Raw genomic sequence first — 14,951 nt, forward strand, 5'->3', positions numbered from 1 at the left:
GTTTAGATTATGTTCAGTACCACCTATCATGAAGTTTTATTTTGTAATGACATTTCTACAGACTCTCAGAAGGCAGTTTTTCTTCCATCATACATGACAATTACACTTGGAGTGTGCCTTTTTTCTAGTGTAAAACATCTATTTAGAGTCACTTCAAGATACTGTAAAGGTGGGCCATTTTGTGTGTTCTCTTGTTTAAAAGCACAGTGCTCAAACCACTCTTGTTTCACACCCTTCCTCCTGAAAATCCCCTGCTGTTTTTCCTTGCAGGGTCTCTTGAGAGCATGACTGCCACAACCAGTTCCTTTCCCTATCCATATTTAAACTTGTGAGATGCAGTGATCTTTTGCCAAAATTATCTGATGTTGATGTGCTATGTCCCCAAACTCATGCCACTGCTCTTTCCTTCCTGTAGACTGGTAGCTGTGGAAATACTGTCACCAAGTATGCTTTTCTATGCTGTTTGGTTGGGGGCTTTTTGCCTATTTTAATTTCTTTCTGATCAACTGAAAATTCCCTTTTTCAGCATCAGAAAATCGCACTGCTCTCTTTGCTGCTAGTCAGAACAGAGTCCAAACTATTTCCATCCACATCAGTTACCCAAATGTCAAAGATTTCCTTTCAATATGAAGTCCAAAAGCAGTCCTAAAGGGAAGTTCTTTAAATATATATCTACTCAGGGTCACCTGGCTGCTGCTTATGCAGGGGGAGTTTGTAGGGTTTATGTTCTTGTGAAATGGAATATGAAAGTGCTTACAAAGGAAAAATTACCTGAAACTCTAGTCTTGCTGCACACTGGCTAGACCCAAAAGACATTGATTCCACTGGCTTTATTTCCTGTTTGGCAGCAAATAAATCCTTAAAGTAAGGGGTTATTTGAGCTACCAACTTATCAGGCAGGTCAACATTTACTATTACTTTTATTATTTGGCCACATTTAACATCCTCTTAAATATTTCAGGATTATAGGAGCCACATTTTTTTATTATTATTCTTCCTTTCCACTCTCTCTTTCTCTGTCCATTTCTTGTTCAGGAAAACTCACATAACATACAACCTTCCTTTCTGCTTTCTCTGCCATCCCTTCCTCCTTCTTCCTCCTCCTCCTCCCTTGTCACAAGTATTAAAGTTTCTCAGCCACTTCTCTCTTTTAAGTCTTTCCCTTCCTTCACTGCCCCACTTTATTCAGCATTTCTCCCTCTCACTTAGGTTTACTCCTTCCCCCCCCCCCAACCTTTTGTACTATTCTGATTTGTTCTCCTCATGCTTCATACCCTCTTATTTTCTTATTAAAAAAAATAAAACAAACAACTCCTTGTCTCCTAAAGCACAACAGGCCCTTGTGATCAACCAAGGCTCTCCAATCTCACAAAGTTATAAAGAGATGGATTTATTTTGGCAGACCAGTAGTTAATCTGTAACATATTCCTGCAAAGTAACTTTCACTGGGTACTAAAAGAGGCAAAAGCTGGCCATCAAAATAGCATTTTTTTAGGTACATTGCTGGGATGAAAGCACAGAGCTCCATGCCTGAGTCCCACCATCATGCCCTCTCAAACTCCCAGTGCACTGGCAGAGACAGCACAAGGGCCCAATGCAAAGCTCCCAGCCCAGGGCAGGGCACGAGCCCTGCTCTCCAGCACCTTCAATGCACAAAGAGAAATTATAAACAAGAACTTTTGCCCAGACCAGAGAGGACTCCAGTAGCATTAGAAGTGTTAACCGCTACACCATTAAAATATTTTTATTTTCCGGGCAAATAATATAAGTACTGCTGAGGCAAAACCAGGAGAAAGGGCAACATTTCTCCCTTTACGCAAGAATTTGGCCCTCTATGCACACATTCCTTCATTAATCTGCACTTTCTGTACCACAGTCACAAGTGGAATCTAAATTACTGACCTTCCCACTCTCATCTGGCTCTGCAGCACATCACTTGCACCAGTTTCAACACCCTTTACCAGTAAATAACTCTGTTTCTTTAGCAGAGCAGAACTTGAACTTGGACCACTGAATTAAAACATGAAACTCACCAGCCAGTCAGACCATAAAGTTACAGTTTATTTTAACTAAAATAAGCAGTATCTCTGGTGCTTATTCAAAGAGCCAATGTGAATACTATTCCACCATCCTCCCTAACAATTCCCATGCCAGACCCATGAAGTTCTCACTTCAGGTTTTGCTACAAACAGCTGATGGAGCAGTCCATACAGGAACTTGCTTTCCTTAGCATTTGCTGCCATGGGTCAGCCAGTAGAAGACCAAGGGTGTTGAATCCTTATTGCCTGAGGACAAGAGCACACAGATCTGTTTTATTTCTTTAAAAGCCATCCTACCTGCTAGCCACCACCTCATGTCCAATCTCACAAAGACAGAAAGAAGAGATGGGTCCTGCCCAGAAGTGTTTACAGGCTGCATATGAGAAAATAAATAGGAACAAGAGGAACACATCTTTGTAAGCAAGCGTATGTTTTATCTGATTTTCTGTTATTTTAATGGATCTGTCAGGACATGCTCTTCCATGCTCATGGCCAGTGCTATTCCTTGCCCCAGAGGACAGCAGGAGGTGACTGATTCTGTCACCACTACAGCACATGGAAGTTAGTTCTAGTCCTCTCTGATTTGCATAGGCAAAAATACACTTCAAACTAGAAGCTCCAAGCCCTTTCATTATAAGCCCTCACAGAACCCTCCTAAACCTTCATGACTATTTTCTACTGACGTGGGTAACAGAGTCAGTTCTTTTGTAGAGGAGGTACCCAATGTTTCCTGTGAGAACACACCGAGGAAGTTCTGCCATCTCTGGCTTTGAAATTTAACATCAGTACGTGAAACAGGAAAAAACTTCCCAATAATTCAGTTTTAATCAATTTTACATTGCTGCAGGTTTTACTTGCATGACCTTTCCTGACACAGATGACCAGTTGCCATCTACTGAAGCTGGGTAACGTACAGCAGTGACACAGAAGGAACGTCATGAGGATGAAAAGTTGACTGCTTTCTAAATAGCTGAAGGAAGAGAGATGGGCTAGAAAACCAAGCCAGCCTGGAATGGGAACAACACAGAGTTTTACAATTCATGCAGAGGGGGCATCTTTCCATATTGATGTATTGATAAGAGTGGAAAGAGGAAGAAATTTGATGCCACACGAGTCAGAGCATTGTTCCTGATGAAGCCACGTTCATAGTGTGAGAGCCTTGAAGATCACATGTGAACTGGAAACAAGCCTGAAGGGCTCAGGGGACTTTATTCTCTCAGGGGAAAGACACATACACTATTTCAGAAAAGCAAGGAGCAATTGAGTGTGGAGACCAACTCATCCATCCATTTTCCTTGCTTTTTTTAGCTTAAAAAAAAAGTGTAACATCCTTTAGTCAATGTTCAGATAAGGGGCATTTCTTCTGCTAAGAAAGATCAGCGAAGCTTTAATTTTTTTTAGGGGTTTGCAGGGGTTGTTTTATAAGTACATAAATGCTCTTGTTTTTCTAAGCCACAGCACTAAATTATAATGTAATAAGGACCACACTGCATCTCTGACAGATGCTCTTTCTGACAGCACAGGCAGATGCAGCTGTTGAACTGGAGCCTGCAAATCCAGACCTCTGGGCCATGAAGCATCTCCCTGATTAGTTTTCTGCACCCAAAAGCAGATCTCAATTCAAAATCTGAACCTACTGCTGTAAATAGAGCACACAGAAGAAAAACACAAAATATTTGTTATCAAACTGAAGTTGCACAAATCCCAAACCACCATCAATCTGTATTTTTTTTCCCAGAGGGTACACTTCAAAATCTCTGGAATATTGAAGTTATTAAGAGCAATTTGCTCATATCTACACTTTATTACAGCTGCTCACTCAGTACGACACACCCCACTCTGCACTAACTGAGCCAGCACTACCAGCCATGATATCACAAAATTATTGCTTCTGACACATCACTAAAGACAAAACTGATAAAGTCTGTCCCCAAGGGTTAAAGTATGGACTTTCCAAAGCACAGCATTAAGAGAAGATGGAAAGCGTGTATTGTCATGTGTATATATAGCAAATAAATCTCAAAATATTCCAGTTATCAAATGCTAAAGAGCTTCTGAATCACTGAGCAAACACTTGTGCAGTGGTCAGTCTCAGCTTGGGGTGAGGCAGGACCTGGAGTCCCCAGGGAACAGCTTTGCTGTATGAGGGCTCAGAGCAGAAAGGTCTCTCTGGGATAACTCATGAGTGGGTGAAGAGAGGTCAGGTAGCCACTCTGCAACTAACAGGATAGAAACATCTCCCAGCAAAATGGCTGAGGTTCCAGAGTCTCTGGTGAGGAGCTTTGTGAGATCTGCAGTCAGCTCTTGCAAACTTGGTGAATGACTTTAGCACCCTTTCAAATCTATCTGTAGTACATTTGTAGGATATTTCTCTAAATTTCATCCTTTTTACCATTGGTGCAGATATCCTGGATGTTTTATCCTTTGTTTGATAAATGCCATTGCACACCTGTGTAGGAAGGATGCAGGGAACTGCAATCACTGCATCTCCATCTTCAGGAATTAATTTCTAACATGAGGCAATATCCTTTGTAGCATCCCAAAGACAGCACTGCCCACTTTCCTACCTAAGCCTGGCTGCTGGGATCCATGCACAGAATAGCACAGGCCAAAGAAACTAAGATCATTTTACAGTCAGCAACCATCCAAAATGCAAGTGTTGAGATACTGAGACACAGCATCAAGATATTGAATCACCCACCTTTGCTCAAGCAAGAGTGCCTTGGGCTGGTCAGGAAGGAGACAGGTTTGCCCAGGAACCTTGTCACAGCCATGCTTCTTGATCAAGATCTCTTTGGCCAATTTTGCAAAGCCACTGATGTGCAGAGAGACTACGAGAAGAAGAACAGCAGCTCCTACCATGCTGTAGCTCCAGTCCCACGTGAGATCTGTATGGGACCAGCACCCATCAGGTCTCCCAATCTTGTGTCTTGTGTTCCTTCTAAGCACACAGCTTCACTCAGAACCATAAAACAAGAAGGCACCACAAATGATAGTCTCTTACCCTTCAGAGACAAAAAACAGAGGGTGGCATTGAACTAGTTTAAGATAATGAGAAAATAAATTGAGCAATTCTCCTTTTGCAAGTCGCAAGAAATTTGTATCATCAGTGATGCCTTTGTAAAAGCAATTAGATTCTTAAAGCTCTATTTTATATTTGATAATCTGATTCTATTTGGTGTGCAAAGATAGAAGTCATTTTGATTTCGGATGCCTCAGTACATCATAGGCACCCATTTATTTCCATCTTCCACAGACTTTTTTTTTAAACTTTTTCTTTTTTATCTCAGTCTCGTTATAAGCTGCCATTTTTTTAACCTTTGAAAAATAACAATTCTTAACAACCCTTATGTCTTCAGTTAGTTTTCAAACAGTCCTGGAGAAAAGTAAGGGGTTTTTTTAAGGACTTTTAATTGAGTCAGTGAATATTACAGACAGGCAGATCAGAAGCTGTGGCTTTCAAAACTCTCACCCAAAAGCCTTTCCTTTACTCTCCTCCTCCCAAAAGCTAAAGAAAATGAGACATTTCTATCTTTCTGCAGACCAAAAGCCTGGTCTGATGAACAAAAAATAAAATCCAGGATTTCTTTCATTCCAAAACAGCATCCCAAACACTCTTGCCATCAAGATGCCATTTGTCCAGTTTGTAACATTTAGGTTACCCAACCAAGGAAAAGATAAAACCATGGAGAAATTTTCCTTAAGCAAAAGATGTTTACTGTAAATCTCCTTTACTTTACAGCAGGAACCAACCGAGAGCAGGGACCACATCTACACCAGAGCTCTGACAAATGCCTGTTGAGCTGCAGCACTTAAACCACTTGCATTTTAAACAGCAGTTTGTCAAGTGATACTAATTATTTGGGAGGTCTCTGCTCCTAGAAACGTAAACATTTCTTTTCATACCAATCACATTTTCTTTTCCATGTGGTGCCTCCAGCAGAGACTGAAATTAAAATGGCTTCTTTGTGTGCCACAATGTGGTTTATGGCTCAAATCCCCTTCTACTCTTGCAAACAGGGGAGTCATTCCCTTGGGGCTCTGCACAGCACCCTCCCATCCCTGCTCTGTAGGCAGAAACCTCCTCTCCACAGGCAGAGCTCTCCCAGATCAAACTCATCCACTTCTCTCAAGGCTGCACAGCTTCCCCCTGGATGATAACACAGCTCTGGGACTTGCAGTAGCCTGAGGATCACTTGAACTGCATAAAGCTGAGTGCTCAGCTGCTGGGGAGCACTGCAGGGAGCTGACAAACAGGCTCTTGCAGGAGTCCAAGCCAAAACCCCACAACCAATTCCCAGACCTGCCAAGGTGCAGCTCAAACACAGGCACATGTTCCCTTCAAACTCCCTCCTGCTTCAGGAGACACTGCTTGGGCTCTGCTTAAGCCAGGCCACAAGCCTCAGAGTTTCTTGAAAAACACAATTTCAGTCCCACCCCAGTATCTCACAGCAGGCCCTGTTTTCACTGACATGTCTATTGGCCAAAACCTTCCAGTGTTGCATCCACACGGCGCCACGTGGCTGCACAGCAGGGCCTATCACAGGGAAAATCTGGCACTGTCAGCCTGAAAAAGGTTCATGAAATCACAGCAAGTAACCCAAAGACTTTACCAGAAGTGAGACTAAACCAGCATCTTCAGAATCACACTGAGCCATCTGCAAGTCACTGGTGGGAACTTTCTTGTTAGGATAGTCAAAGATGGGATCAGCCTCTGCTATCCAGGCAAACCTCCTTGACACAAGTGTTGGGTCCTTTCCTGTTTTCCAGACCTCATCAAAGTCTCCTGTGAGCAAGTTGCTGAGCCCTAGGAGCTGACCCAGTGTGTCTGGGAATGGAGCTGCCTCCCACAGCCCCTGTGCAGAACCACCCTGTGACCTACAGCCTGATGGGGCAAAGTCAGACCACGAGTATGAGTGTTACATGACTCCTCCATGTTCTCTCTCTGTATTTACTGGTAAAGGCAGAAAATTATGTCAATTGAACCACAAAAAGGAGCTGATTTTCATAGCAAGGGGCCTTGGTTTAACACAAAGGTTTCTCCTGAAAAAAAGTTCTTTTACCTTGATGGAGAGAGCAAGAACTTCAGATTTCTGCTGATGCTGGCTGTTAGAGGAGAGGCAATCAGGAGCACACACTGTATAATGTTCATGAATGTGTATAGCTTTTATTATATGACTGTTTTACTAATTCCCTTCTTCTTTAAAACAGAAGTGCTATCAATGTGTCTAATGAAGAAAATAAGTTCATGCATCCAATCAATTCTGTCTCACTCTGAGCCCACCTCCTTTCAGCTACCAGGCCCATGGTAAATCTCAGATGAACCAAAGGATTTCTCTCCTCAGCACCATCAACTGCAGTCATCTGAAATGTTATTTTTAATGCCAACAAATTACAGTGTCCCTTCAAGAGACAGAGTCAAGGAACAGAAATACTGGTGAGACTAAATCAACAAGAGCTACAGAGAAGGTGGCTCTGACTCATTTTGGACTCAGAGAAAACCATTTTCAAAGTAAAACATTGATTTAGAGGTGAATAGACAAGAAGAAAAATGAAAGGACAAGAACGGTCAAGGGAATCAACCCCAGAGCAAAGCTCAGGGACCCACAGGGCTGGAGCATGTGCTCCAACCATGGGCACATGCACGGCCAAGCCTGTGGCTCACAGTCACACTCCTGCAGCTCAGCACCCTCTGTGTCATCACTGATCCCTGACAACTCCTGAGAGCAAACATTAATTCCACCCCTTGGTTTGCTTTCACTTTACAGGAAACTCCCTTTCCTTTAGGATTAATTTTTAGACTGTTCTTAATGCAACCCTATGCACGTATAGATATCATTGATGCAAAGTTCTTTATTGAAACTAAAGCAGCTATATAAGTTGGGAGATTATATGTATAGAGATAACCTCTTCTTAATTCCTGCTTATGTCTGCAATGGTAACCATATCTGTTTGGTAAATTTATTTTATACTATTAACAATGTGAATGTTCAGGCTGTGGGAGTACTTGCTTTGATTAAATATGCAAATGATTTCCTAGAACATGTCAATAGACCCTGCAAACCTTCCTGAAGAGACACCTGCTGCCTCTAAACTAATTGAATGATAGATTAATATAGCAACCATCATTCTTAAGTAAACAGGAGAAGAAAGGAAGAAGTGAAGAAGGATCAGAGCTAAGAATGCATTCACATAGAGGAGGGAAAGGAGCAGTCCAAGAGGAGACAAATAAGGCAACAAAACCTGACAAACAGCATTCACTCCCGAGGTCCCACCAGGACAGAGCATCAAAGCTGACAGAAAAGTTAATGAGAAAATGCCATGAAAGCAAAGGACAAAATGAGAACAGGAACAGCCTTAGCTTTCAGCATTGGAGCAAGACCCCTACACTCAAAAACTGCCACAGCTAATGAAAAACTCATTTGCCTTTCATAAACAAAGCAGTTTTCAGGTATAAATGTGGTTACCCATAAAATCTCCACATACAGAGATGCTACATTTCCTGTCACAAGAGTTGTCAGCAGCAGATAACACTCTATTATTGCTCACCTTGGGACACTGGCAGGTGACGCACAGGTCAGAGGCACACACCAAAATAATCTCTGGAAGTTCCACTTTCGGCAAATGCCAGCACTGTTTTGGCACCCTGCCCAAGGTCTTCTGCACCAGTTAATCCAACCCTGAACAGGATAAATTCCTCATACACACAGACTCTCTTGCTTTCAGGGCTATATGGCAATTGCTGAAAGCAGATGGGGTTTAGAAGCAACCTTTTCTCCTCAGTCCTGTATTAGTTCTCAACAAGCAACTGTCTGAAGGACAGAGGAGATGTTCATCCCTTAGTGAGTTTGATATCATCACAAGTCACTCCATTAAATGGCAAGTTACCCCAAAATCTAGCCAACAACTCAGAGATTATTAGAATATAAATCAACACTAATTTGCAGAGAAATCTCACTAGCAGTTAGTGTTGGTTTTTTTGGGGGGGGGTTTTTTGGGTTGCTGTTTCTTATTTCTTCTGGGATACACAAAGTTTTAATTAGGTGTAAGAAGATGGAAATCATTAAGCTAGAATATATGTGTGTGTTTGAGAACAATGCTGTTTAGTGATATTAACTGCAGGGGTAAATTGTGGTAATTGGAATGGTTATTGCAGCACGATGAACAGACAGCAAGACACGAAGTGTGGGGCTGGTTTCAGCACGTGCATATAGATACACCATCCACCATTCTACATGGAATTCAGAGAAAGAGAAAAAATAGAGCTCTATAGGGCAAAGGAAGAGTGAAAGAAGTTGCATACCATAGTATTTTCACTGGGGAAATGGCCTCCACACTCTGCTCTTCCCCAGAGCTCTTCAGCCACTGCCATGGGGGCTGAGGCTTCCACACAGCACTCAAGTGTCCTGGATCTCCCACCAACATGTGTGAACAAGACCCAGAAACTGTTTTCCAGGAGAACAAAATGTGGGGGAAGGATCACGGGAGAGCTGGAGAGCTTCACACTCTTTTGTACAGGAATAAATGACCAGCCAGGAAGGAAAGGAATGTCCATGGAAAATGAGATCCCGATGAAATGGGAAATGAATCCAGATAGCCACCCAAAAGCCTATTCCCATGCAGTGTGGATGAAGTCCTGCTATAATTCCTAATTCCTTCTTCCATTTTTCAGCACACAAATGTGGCTGCATTGCTCACCAGACCTACATATGGGAGATATAAATCTGGTCATGCAGAACCCTTATGTGATCCTCTGCATACACCACACAAAGACCCACGAGCCATTATTTATATTGTACTCACAGCTTACAGAGCACCTTCTGCAAGCAGCTTAAAAACTCGGCCCTTCCAACTGAAAATCACACCTGTCAGTCAGCACCACCTCCCGGGCTGAAAACCAGACATATCTCACTTGGGACTGCTTTGCAATTACATTGATGCCATACAATTACAGTTTGGAAAACGTGCCCTGAGATGCCTTTTCCTCTGCTCCTTGTAAAAGTGATTCCACAGCAAAATTCTGATGAATTGCCAGTCACATGAGTAATTAAACTGAAAGTGAAACAAAGCCCAGCAAGTAATGATTTATTAATAATTACCAGTGGTGGTAGAGTAGTTATTGAGTAAATGTGCAGCTATGCAGACTGACATACTCCCTGCACATGGACTAACCCACAGTGTAAACTCTGGCAAGTCAAAGGTCCTCTGAAGAGATGTGCACGTGCCATCATAACCTCTGCACGCCTACCTACACTGAACCCCTCCACCACACAGTGCAGCAGCTTCCTTGGCTAAACCATCACTTTGGGTCAGCTTGGTTCTTATTGAAAGAGACATAAAAAGTACACAGGTGTTTTGATCTTTTTTTTTTCCTTAGACTGAATCTCATAGATTTGGCCCCTAAAATCAAGAATAGGATCTTTTACAAATAGCAGCTCACTCACGGCCGTACGAGGCATGAAAAACTACTGCAGCAGATGAAAGTTGTACCAAACACATAAAAAGAACTCAGGTATTATGACATATGCATCTATTAGACATTTATTTCAAGCATGATTAGCTAGCAAGTAGTTTAATATAATAACTTAATAAACCCTGACTCTGTTATAGGAAGATTGTAGTATACAGTCATTCTTGTAGAAACCAGCTTTCAATGAATCACAAGGAACCATATCAGCACTTCCTGTTTAAAATACTGTTAAGCAGTGCATATATAGATATTACACTTCAAATAGCAAGTAAACATCCTGTCCATCAAGGTTGTGTTACCTTTGAACCTCCTATTTTGACTTCTCTTCTTGCTGAGTAGACTGTTCTGGAAAACACCACAAGGATTTCTACAGAGGGTGTGGGAAAGCCAGGGGGAATGGAAAAGAGGAACAGAGACAGTCACAGTGCCAGGAATAGGGACATAGATGGAGACTGCCTGAGTGGGTGTCAGCACTGCAATCCCATGACACAACATCTCAAGCCATCAGATGACTCCTTTCACAAACATACTGCTCTTCATGGTGCAAGCCATTGGGGTTTGTTTGGTAGTGGGGAATAAAGTCAGAAATGGAGCTCTCTTAGGAAGCTCAGGCAGCTTTAGTGATGCTAGCTAAAAGTTTTTTTTTCCTCCCAATCCCATCAGGTGGGAAACTTTCCTTCAGGTGACTCAGGGCCCATTCAGCACCCACCATCTCCACCTTAGGGCAGAGGAGCATGGCTCTGCAGCCACCTGTCAATGGGAAAGCAGCATTTTCACCCAGGGAGATGCCTGTGCATGTGAGCCTGTGTGTACCTCACAGTGTGGCTCAAACAGGATCAGCAGCACTGGCTTGCAGGACTTCACACAGTACAGCCAAGCATCAGTGCAGGTCCAGGGACATCCAGTGCCACCACCATGGCCATGCAACCCCATGCATGATATGTCACCCACTCGTGACTTTTCTTGAGCCAAAGGATGTTGAGTCTCCTCTATCCAGCAGGATTGCTGCATATCTTTGCTGTTTGAGAGCACATTTGTGAGTGAAAGGGGCCAAAATGATGCCAGGTGTTCCTCATGGTCTCTGTGTGGTTGAGCATGACTGCTGCAAACCTAGAATCAAGAATCATTAAGAGTGGAAAAGATCTCTAAGACAACCAAGACCAACTCCTAACCAGCTCTGCCAAGTCCACCACCAAACCATGTCCCTAAGCACCCCCTACATGCTTTCTGAACACTCCCAGGGCCAGTGATTCCACTACTTCCCTGGGCAGCCTCTTCCAACACCTGACTGCCCTTTCAAAGAAGAAATTTTTTCTACTATCCAATCAAAACCTCTCCTGGCACAACTTGAGATCATCTCCTCTTGTCCTTATCCTTTGCTGCTTGGGAGATTAGGCTGATCCCCCCCCACTACATCCTCCTTTCAGGCAGGTGTCGAGAGTGTCAGGGTCTCCCCTGAGCCTCCTTTTTTCCAGGCTAAACACCCCCAGCTCCCTCAGCTGCTCCTCAAATGATTAACCCTTCAGACCCTTCAACAGCTCTGTGGCTCCTCTCTGGACTCACCTGGTTTCCTCCATGTCCTTCCAGGACTGAGGGGCTCAGAACTGGGCACAGCACTCGAGGTGCAGCAGATAGAGGCCAGGATGCCATCACTCTGGGCACGCTGCTGGCTCATGTTCAGCTGGCTGGCAGCCAACACCAAACCTCTGTTCTTACATCAGGGCACCCACAGTTTTTAAAACAAACAATCTCATTTTACGGTGTTTTTGACAGAGTGCCTCCCTCAAGAGCCACTTCAGGAGCTTTTATCTCAATTAGCTTTTAGGACCCTGACAAGGTCAGGGTGTGCCCAGCTCTGGGCACAAGTCTCAGTAAACCTGCTGTCTGCCCAGGACCAGCCCAGCACAGCATGAGCAGCATCTCCCCATCTGAGCCAATTCTCAGTGAACAGGTGCTTGTAAAAATCCCACCTCATCCTTGCCACACGGAGAGGTCACCAGAAATGTCTGAAGGACACTGGTTAATTAATTATCTGTGCTATGTAAGACAAAGATTGTCAGTCCTAAGGCTATCAATACAACTCCTTTCAGTATCATTACATGCACTTTCAATTCAGCTTATGAGAAATGGATACAGATTCTGTTCTCTTTCCTCAGCTATTTTGAGACACATCTGAAACACAAATATTCAACAGAAAGATGGAACTGGAGGAACAGTAGCCACAGACAAACCACAAGTGCAGATGTAGTCTATTTTTGTTAAATGTGCCTTTGTAGCACGATTTTTTTTATATAATCCCTATTTTTTTTCAAGTATCATTGTGCTGAACAAAGCAGTGCATCACCTCTGTATATAACACAGCCTGTAGCCGCTCTGAAGAGGCAAATTTGAGTTAATTAGCCACACCACCTCCATCTTCCAACAAATAAAAATTAAAGAGAAGCATGCTTGCTGGAGTAGAATTGCTGAAAGGCAGAAGTTGCAAGATTGCTGTGCAGTCCACTGCCAGCTGCAGGCAGGAGAAGGCCCCAACAGGAATGCCAAGCCCCTGGCACACACAGGAAACATATATATTTTTTATTCTTTCACTGACTTTTTTAAAAAATTCATTCAAATAATGTTTCAGAGGGGAAAAGGCACTTACAATCACAAGATAACAGCTAGAGGTTTTTTTCTTTTTTTTTTCTTTTTTTTTCTTTTTTTTTTTTTTGGGGTGACCCAGCAGTACAATTATTCTGCATACTGCATGCATATCATGAGATTAAATAAGAAATAAGGTCAGGCCACAGAAACTTCAGAATACCCACAATGAACAAATAAAAAATCACTATCATCTTGCTAAATATCTTTGGGGAGAGTCATTTACTTCCTAACTATGTCCATTTGTTCCTTAAACTATAGGGTTTGGACTTGGTAGAAAATATGAGAAGAATCAGGGCTGTAATATGAATATTCACAGTGTAAATGTATATACCTCATGTATCTCTATTCAAGGATATGAGATCCTCCACAGTGCTTTACCTGTGTCTCCCATATCCATGTTTACTATTGTGACAAGGAAGGGTTTCTGAAAGCCCCATTCACACCTCCCTGAGCATGCAGCACACCTACTACGTGCAAACCCACGCAGAACATTTCAGAGCAAGACACGGGTTTCATGCTAAGGACTGCAATATTCTCACAGAAGTATTAATTGCACAAGATTTGTGCAGGCAGGGACGTGCCCCACACTGCCCATGGATTCACATTCTGTTTAAGGCTGGCCTGTGCAGGGCACTCCGGTCCCTCCCCAGCTCCTCCCTCGCCCCGCTGTGCATCCCCCAACAAACCCAGGGACAGGGCTGCTCTCAGAGCCTCAGCTCCGTCAATTCACACCGACATTCATCCCGAACCTTATCAAATCAGCTAAGAAACTGCTGGTGGGAAGGAGAAATAAGGTGACTGCTCCGAGAGCCCGCTGAGTAACCTTGGCAGCGGGGCTGGCGTTTCCCGGCGGGGCTGTCACGGATACACACGGACACAGTTACTTCTCCTTCCACCCTGACACCTCACAGCGAGCCTGTCAGCGCTGCCCGGGCAGGTATCTACGCCTTATCCCCGTGTTCAGCCAGACGAGCCCCATCCCAGCCCGGGCTTCCAGCCCCGCTGCCGGAGCGGGATGCTTGGGGAGCAGACCGGGCAGAATCCGCATCCCCGGCATCCCCGCCGCACCTTTCCGAGCCGCCTCCCGCGCTCGCTGCTTACCGTAGAGCAGGTTTCTCGTCACCTGCCCGCCCATGTCGGCGCAGCCCCCGCCCGGCCCCGGCTCGGCTCCGCAGTCCCCGGGCCCCGCGGGACGCGGCTGCCCCGCGCCGGCTGCCTCCGCCCACACCCGCGCCTCCCGCCGCGGCACCGGCGCTCCGAGCTGTCATCTTTATTTACATAAGAAGGAGGAGACTTCGCCTCCTGAAATAGCTGCCGGCGTTTCACCGATAGAGCGTGTCCCCCTCCCCACGCACAGCGCGGAACGCGGCACCCACGAGCGGGGCGGCCGGCCCGGCTCAAACGCGGCGGTGCTGAGAACAAAGCGGGAGGCACCGCTGACACCACGGGGCAAGATAAAGAAAACAAAAATTGAGAACTCATTTATAAAACCAAGGGACTCTGGCCACGTGAAACTTTCGCTCCCCACTGCAAAACCCTGGAATAAATTAGAGCGGGGAAAAAGAAAAGTTAAAATTTATTAGCAGACATCACCACACCAGTCTTCAAACGGTTTTGGCGGGCTAATTATTAATTATTTAATCGTTTTATTAATATTAATATTTACTAATATTAATATTTATTAATTATTTAATAAATAAGTGCTCGAAAGGCAGAATGGTTCGCCACAGACTGAAATAACAAAAGCATTACCCCCCGTAAACTCTTTTGTGCGGGGCTGGCATGCTCAGCCCAGATCC

At 44.0% G+C, this 14,951-nt stretch overlaps 1 protein-coding gene across 3 annotated transcripts in view; it reads right to left on the reverse strand.

Annotated features, from left to right (window-relative positions):
- NEURL1 (neuralized E3 ubiquitin protein ligase 1) overlaps positions 1-14,951 on the reverse strand; it is a 139,705-nt gene that overhangs the window by 66,518 nt on the left and 58,236 nt on the right. The window contains exon 1 of one of the 3 annotated variants that reach the window (XM_054276808.1): positions 14,254-14,308. The exons of the other annotated variants lie outside the window; for them this stretch is intronic. Within the exon in view, the coding sequence (XP_054132783.1) occupies positions 14,254-14,287 (34 nt within the window). The 5' untranslated portion in view covers positions 14,288-14,308. Of the gene's footprint in view, positions 1-14,253; positions 14,309-14,951 lie in introns of those variants that run through there. 3 annotated transcript variants of the gene reach the window in all.

The sequence above is a fragment of the Melozone crissalis genome, unplaced genomic scaffold (assembly GCF_028551555.1).
Source record: "Melozone crissalis strain CALT ecotype California unplaced genomic scaffold, PUWL_Pcris_2 ptg000019l_1, whole genome shotgun sequence".
In the NCBI taxonomy this organism is placed as follows: Eukaryota; Metazoa; Chordata; class Aves; order Passeriformes; family Passerellidae; genus Melozone; species Melozone crissalis.